Here is a 7507-nt window from a genome sequence, read left to right as displayed (position 1 = left end):
ATGCAAGTTTTTACAAGTTTCTTTCCAACACATAACCACTTTATTTCCTCAATATCAAAAGCATTGTACAGCATCCACATTAAGCAAAGTACCATTTGAAATGCTTCAAGCTATCTTCCCAATTCCCATTACTAAAAACTTAGTGTATATCCGCGGTGCTGCCCATAAAATTAGATCCAAGCCCACAACACTAATATCTTCAACCAACATACTAGCAAGTAACCAAGCCAATCAGAGCAAAAACTAGACAATATTCAAAAATTAAGAAATGGGTCTTTTTATTTACATAAAGACTGTAAATTTGTGATCAGTTTCACAAATATTCTCCAAAAAAGAAACATGCTTTTTGACTTAAAAACTTTGCCCCCAAAATGTAGCTCTGCTTAAATCTAATCTAATATCAAAGTGACTCATTCTTCAGCATCACTAGTGTTTTGATCAATATTACCAAACTTCTGCTTGAATGAGTCTTGCTTCTGCAACCATATCATATGCCCCTGCACCAAAACCCACAAAATTTTCCACAAATTCTATCACAAAATTGAATGAATGTAGTATTATATAATACAATGTTGAGTGTACTACAACAGTGTGGGTTGGGGGATGTATACGAATTTAGCTTACTTGGAGAGCAGCAGCCCAGGCAATGAGAAAAGAGGCGAACCAGAATTTCTTGTCCTTGAGCAGATTCTTCACTTCCATGTTCAAATTCGAAACCCTAACCCTTGAAATGCTCTGCCTTTGTTGCCTTTATTTTTGATCGGTAAAACAGAGCTTTTGAAAATAAAATTTTGTTTTTGGACCAGAGATTAGTAGATTTGGAAACAAAGCTTGCCTATATTAATGAAGCCTAAACCTTTAGAAAAGGTGGGTTAGGCTTGGCCCAGTTCATACTGATACTACACTAACTCTGGTTATGTTTGGTTTGAAGGGAAAGGAAAGTAACTCCAGTGTTTGGTTTAGATGAATAGTGATAAAGAAGTGGAAAAGGGACCTATTTATTTTCCTCTCTGGCCCATCAATTCCTTTCCTTGAAAAGGAGAGGGAATAAATAGTTTTATGGGTAGAGCCCATTAATAAGCCATTTTCTTTTTCTTTTTTCCTTCTTGTAAACCAAACACTTAGAAGCCATTATGGGTAGAGCCCATTATTTACTCCTTTCCTTTCTTTTTCTTTTTCTTTTTCTTTTTTCCTTCTCTGTCCCTTTTTCTTTCGTTTCCATCTCCCTTGTGTTTTCCAAACATAGTGTAAGTCTTCTTACCAATTTTAAGATGGGTTATGGATCCTCAATTGATTAAATGCCAGCATTTGGTCAACTTCGATTCATTTCAATTTCATTAGGTCAATTAAGTCCATTCGCTCTAATCGATTCATTTCGGTTCATTTCGGTCCACTTTGGTGCATTTTGGTTTATTTTGGTCTCATTAGATAAGTTCGATCCATTTGGTCCACTCTGATACATTTCAGTCATGGTTTTAAAAACTGGTACGGTGAAAAAACCGAAAAAAGAGCTAATTACCAGTTTTATGATCGGACCGAGATCCGACTGATGGTTAAACCGATAACGTTATAAATAATTTAATTATTATTTATTTAAATTATATAAATAATTAATAATTTTTTAATATACTAAAACTAACAAACCAATAGTAATAAATATGTTTGCTTTAAAAAAAAATACAAGTATATAAGTATATAACATCTTTTTAAAGAATTTAACATAATAACATTACAAAACAGTCATCCTTAACATAATAAACTTTCAACAAAACCAAATAAATAAGTTCATTAGTCATTACATTTACATCCAAATGGCAAACAACTACTAAGTTTAACAACAAACAGAAAATAAAACACTAAACAAACAGTGGTCATTGATGATACTTAATGATTAACTTTAAAATCCAAACACAATTATGCAGGCAAGGTGTAAATAAATAAATAATACGGTGCCTAGAACAGAGCAAAACAAATTGAAATAAAGCATGTAAATCAATAAATAATAAGGTGCCTAAGCTCAGAAGAAACCATTATGCAGACAAAAATTTTCCCATCCTTAATTAACTTTCAAATAGAACCTAGATTTAGATTGAACAAAACCCAACTGATATCAAAGTCAACAACTTCAAAAATCAATTATAATAATGAAATTTACCCCAACAAAAAAAGAAATTTATAGGAAATCAGAAATCAAAATCAAAGAATTGCATCCATAATCTCATATTCCAGTCATCTAGATTACTATATGTTTAAGCAATACAAAAACATATTAAGAATTAACAACCAAGCAAAACCCATCTCATATCAGAGTTAACAAGTCCAAACCAAACAAGTCTTTTTAAAGAATTCTATCTGTGACTTATTAAAACCCAAGCAAAACCCAAAACACAGCTTCAGATGCTGAGAGGAATGATGAGAAGGGAAAAAAAAATTTCAGAGGTGAGACCGTGAAAGTGAGGCGTATTCAAGATTTCAGAGAGGGTGAGCTTAAGAGAGCTTGAGAAAGCTTGAGTGAGGCAGAGATGCAGAGAGCTTGATTTCAGAGAGTGAGGCGTGAGATGACAGATAAGATTGTTTAGGAGTTAGGCGTGAGTCTTTAGGGTTAATTTTGTGAAGCAAAAAGCCAAAAATGACGTAGTTTATTTTGAGGAGCAAAACCAATTCGACCACGCCAGTTTTCGGTTCTCAGGTTGAACAGGTTGGTTTGCACTATTTACCGATTTTTAGGCTATTTTCGATTTTTTGCCATAACCAGACCTAATTGAAGGCTGGTTCCCGGTTGAACCGGTCGGACTAGCCAGTCTAGTCCAATTTTTAAAACTATGATTTCAGTCCATTTTGATACCATTGGGTAAGTTCTGTCTTTTTTGGATCATTCAGTTTATTTAATTTACTTTGATCTATTTTGGTCTATTTCGGTGCACCTACTATTTTTTTTTTTTTTTTTTTTTGAGAAATAAACTAATTGTTAAACACACATACACCTACTTACACTCTCTCACCAAACTGAAATACATTTGGGTTAAGAGTACTAATTAAGAATAGAAAAAAGACAAATTTGAATTAAGAGTACCTATTCTAAATCCGAATTTATTAAAAAATATAAATTTCAAACTCATATTCATAATCAGCGGCATTATTTACTCCCCATTATTAAGCGGTGCATGTGATCAAGCTCACGTGGTTGTTCTAACTTAGATTCAAATTCACTGGAAGCTGAAAAAACTAATCAACATGGGCTAGAGAGTTTCAGTTTTTAAAGATTTTTTATTGGTATATTGCACATATATGTTGCATCTTGAATTCAAAAATGAAGAGAGATGCCATTTGGCCTTATGAGAGGAGAAGGAGCCAGAGATGTCATACAATTTAGTAAATATATTAAAAAATAATAATAGCCTAAACTTTGGGAGAAAAGTGCAAAAGACATAGGGCTCCACGAGACAAAAGATCATTAAGAAACTGCAAAAATCATAATCGAACCCTTGCAGTTGGTTAATATTTTTGTTTTCTTTGGCAAGGAGGGAACAAGAACCATGGAGTTGGTCAACAGCAAATCTACTGATCTCTGCTTAAATAAAGAAATATTTTAGTGAAAGAAAAATACCATTTTGTTTACTTTTTTGTTTACGAGTGTACAGTTAGTTTACTTTTTTGTTTGCATGCAGTATGGAAGAAAAATACTAATCATTTCTAAAACGAACATCCATATTTATAAATTCTAACAGTAGGGTCTTGGGAGAAGTTCTGCTATACACAATGTAGAATTATCAATTTAATTTCTTTTCAATACAGAAAAGTGAGTCATTCTATGATTAGTAGAATTCAATTTCCATGTTGGTTAAGATACATGTAACTTGGTAGTGTTACTCGGCTATCCCAGAAATGAAAACTTGGATTTGAATTCTCTAACCTTTCGTTAGTCCGTTAGTAGTTGTAAGGGGGAATAAACATTTTTTATGTATATAATTACATGAATTTGGGAAATAAGAGTGGGGTTGACACTTATGTGAGACATGAATTATATGGAAATTATTCTCGAAGTGGATTTTCTCATAGTCCATCAATTTTACATGATGCGCTAACGGTCTCACCGTAGACATTTACCTGTCACTAGTGTACTCAAAGCTCAACCAAACAGGGAATCAAGTGATAGTCTAGGATAATGACATCCTTTGTTGTGTCTCATATTTGTGATTCAAATCTCCCATTTCCTCCCTCTCTCATTATCTACCTATAAAAAAGAAAAGGAAAAGAAAAGAAGCTCAGCCACACAGATCAATCAAAAGGAAGCTAAGCAAGGAGTATAAGACAAAAGGTAAAAATACATTCCATAAGTAATGCTTTACAAGCGAAAAATACATCATGAATATGGACATCAAATATTCAATCCAATCATTGAAAACTGCATTGGCCTATGTCTTCAAATTTCAAAAGCAACAAAGAAATCCCAACTAATGACCTCATGAACAGTAGAAAAAAATTCTTCGATCACAATAAGAGTGTTCCACTTTATAGTGCACTGACTATAATGTGCATAGCTCATTTCTTGATAAAAATATCCACAACTCATTTTTGTACTTCTTACGGTACTTGTCCTACTTTACACACTCAAGATTCTCTCTGTTTCATTTGAAATACACATGGCCCATTTTATGATTAAAAATTTATTTTGTAGAACTTACAGCCCTGAATGTCACATTATTTAAAAGTTTAAATAACATGAAATGGATCCATTCTTGCTATTGACTCACAATGGATCTTTCATCCCTCTTGATCCACAACTGATCAACTGCATCAGAACCTTAGACGCCTTCCTCTTCTCACTGGGACAATCATTCTCCGCCAGCAGATTTCTAACACCAACCTTCTTAGACCCCTCCAAACTACCTAACCCTCCAAAACCATCCTTTGAAAATGCCAAGTGAACCTCTTCATGACCCTTCATCTCAGTTACATCATTCCCTTCGCACTCTTCAACTTCTTCACTATCCTTCCTTTTCTGCCACCCCTTATCCTCAGTCTGTGTGGCTGCATTAGATGCTTTTGCAGCAAATTCCCCACCAGCTCTGGCCTTGTAAACTTCATATTCACGAAGGTCGTCAAATGAATTCCATGACTGATTATTTTTCCTCACAATGACTGTAGGGATATTGGAGTCTATACTCAAAGTGCTTGTGTCGAAGGAATTGTTTGAGGTTGATGATATTGATGATACTGTTTCATAGGATCGAAAGCTTAAAGAAGTTTCAAGGAGTAGTGAACCTTTGAAAACGTATTCTTGGCCGTGACAAGGGTATATGAAATCATTGTCAGACAAGTCTTGCCACACAAATCCATTCTTGTAGCTCCTGAATGAAAAAATAATATATAAAAATTAAATGACACAATCTATTTGTTGCTGAAAAATAATATGAAGAAAATTTCAAGATAGTATTAAAATTTTGACTCTTACGCTTAGTTGAGTAATTGTTTAGCTGAAAAGGTTTGGTTTATACCTAGGAAAAATTACAAATTTTAGTACTTTAGTCTTACAATTTGATGTGTCACCAATCACAAAAAAGTAATTTAAACATTGATTTATTATGTTGTTGAAGTGACATTAATCACATTCATTATTAGGTTAGTTTGTAAGCCTTTGACAGTAAAATTGGTAGTGGCTTTAGCATTTTTCCAATTTCTTAGAAACTGGCCAGAGTTTAAAGGAGCAAAATATGTGCAGGGAATATAATTAGATTTACCTTTTTGAAGACCAGGTATACATGTTGGCCATGCCTTGTCCCCGAAGAAAATTTAGTCTGTTCATCACATCTGAGAAACAGAAAATTTTAAACAAGAAGATAGTCAAGATACTACTAATATTGAATTTTCATGCTGTGTTTAGTGCACTTTTGGGTCTCTGACTCTTAAGTATTCAAGCTTCATATTTGATCAAGTGATACTATTGAGTTTTACTTTGTTTTGTTTTATGGAATTTACCTCTGAGATAGAGTCCTTTCGGTGAAGAGAGAGGGACCTCCATGAAATGAGGTTGCTCGAGCTGGCCATTGCGGGAGAGGTAGTAAATGACGGGAACTTTTTGCTCAGTTGTCTTCGACTTGGGCTCCATCCAAACCTTGGTTCTCTCAGGACTAGTGCCTCTGTCTTGCCATTGCCTTGGCATGCATAACACTTTCCTTCCTGCTGAATCGACTGCCATAATTATCTGAACAAAGTAAAGCAATTCATTACTTAAGGAACATAAAAAAAAAATATAGTTGGGAAACGTGAAGTTTTAAAAAGTTGTATATAGGTAGTCAGGTAAAGAGAGGAATAGAAGAAATGTTATTAGAGGGAAAGTGAGGGAGCTCATATTTATAAGAACATGGCTTGGGAAATGACAGAAGTAATATATAGTAATATCGAGCATGGCTGGTGGATTTGGTTAGTCAATAGAGGGAGCAAACCGACAGCTTTTATCAAATAAAGAAGTAAAACAATTGAAGTTTAGCCCATCAATTTTTGTCATTGCTGAAATTTGAATCAACATCAACTAATCTTAAGGTCATTTGCATATAAGTTTATGCAGCAAATTTCTTATGAGGCAATAATTTAGAACGATAATAATTTAGACCGATCTCTGTAATGTTTGGTGCAAGTGTAGGGCCAAATGCCAACATGTTCCATAAAATGTATTGTCTATTATTAACAAGCTCACGGGTTAAAGTAGGCTTTGTTGCTGAAAAATAATATGAAGAAAATTTCAAGATAGTATTAAAATTTTGACTCTTACGCTTAGTTGAGTAATTGTTTAGCTGAAAAGGTTTGGTTTATACCTAGGAAAAATTACAAATTTTAGTACTTTAGTCTTACAATTTGATGTGTCACCAATCACAAAAAAGTAATTTAAACATTGATTTATTATGTTGTTGAAGTGACATTAATCACATTCATTATTAGGTTAGTTTGTAAGCCTTTGACAGTAAAATTGGTAGTGGCTTTAGCATTTTTCCAATTTCTTAGAAACTGGCCAGAGTTTAAAGGAGCAAAATATGTGCAGGGAATATAATTAGATTTACCTTTTTGAAGACCAGGTATACATGTTGGCCATGCCTTGTCCCCGAAGAAAATTTAGTCTGTTCATCACATCTGAGAAACAGAAAATTTTAAACAAGAAGATACTACTAATATTGAATTTTCATACTGTGTTTAGTGCACTTTTGGGTCTCTGACTCTTTAAGTATTCAAGCTTCATATTTGATCAAGTGATACTATTGAGTTTTACTATGTTTTGTTTTGTTTTGTTTTATGGAATTTACCTCTGAGATAGAGTCCTTTCGGTGAAGAGAGAGGGACCTCCATGAAATGAGGTTGCTCGAGCTGGCCATTGCGGGAGAGGTAGTAAATGACGGGAACTTTTTGCTCAGTTGTCTTCGACTTGGGCTCCATCCAAACCTTGGTTCTCTCAGGACTAGTGCCTCTGTCTTGCCATTGCCTTGGCATGCATAACACTTTCCTTCCTGCTGAA

The 7507-nt window shown here is 34.0% G+C and overlaps 2 protein-coding genes across 2 annotated transcripts; both read right to left on the bottom strand.

Moving 5' to 3' along the window:
* Nucleotides 1-261: 261 nt before the first annotated feature.
* LOC112016426 (uncharacterized) lies at nucleotides 262-929 on the bottom strand. The gene is made up of 2 exons (XM_024048989.2): nucleotides 625-929; nucleotides 262-497 (listed from the first exon to the last, which is right to left on the bottom strand). The coding sequence occupies exons 1-2, from the start codon at nucleotides 700-702 to the stop codon at nucleotides 411-413; spliced, it is 165 nt and encodes a 54-aa protein (XP_023904757.1). The 5' UTR covers nucleotides 703-929; the 3' UTR covers nucleotides 262-410.
* A 3349-nt stretch (nucleotides 930-4278) lies between these two features.
* Nucleotides 4279-6529, bottom strand: LOC112016464 (protein SOSEKI 5). The gene is made up of 3 exons (XM_024049030.2): nucleotides 5980-6529; nucleotides 5742-5811; nucleotides 4279-5351 (listed from the first exon to the last, which is right to left on the bottom strand). Exons 1-3 carry the CDS (start codon nucleotides 6197-6199, stop codon nucleotides 4751-4753), a joined length of 891 nt encoding a protein of 296 aa, XP_023904798.2. The 5' UTR covers nucleotides 6200-6529; the 3' UTR covers nucleotides 4279-4750.
* Between the last annotated feature and the right edge of the window lie 978 nt (nucleotides 6530-7507).

Source organism: Quercus suber, unplaced genomic scaffold, assembly GCF_002906115.3.
Source record: "Quercus suber isolate HL8 unplaced genomic scaffold, Cork oak 2.0 scaffold_433, whole genome shotgun sequence".
NCBI lineage: Eukaryota > Viridiplantae > Streptophyta > Magnoliopsida > Fagales > Fagaceae > Quercus > Quercus suber.
This window is presented reverse-complemented; position numbering and strand designations above follow the sequence as displayed.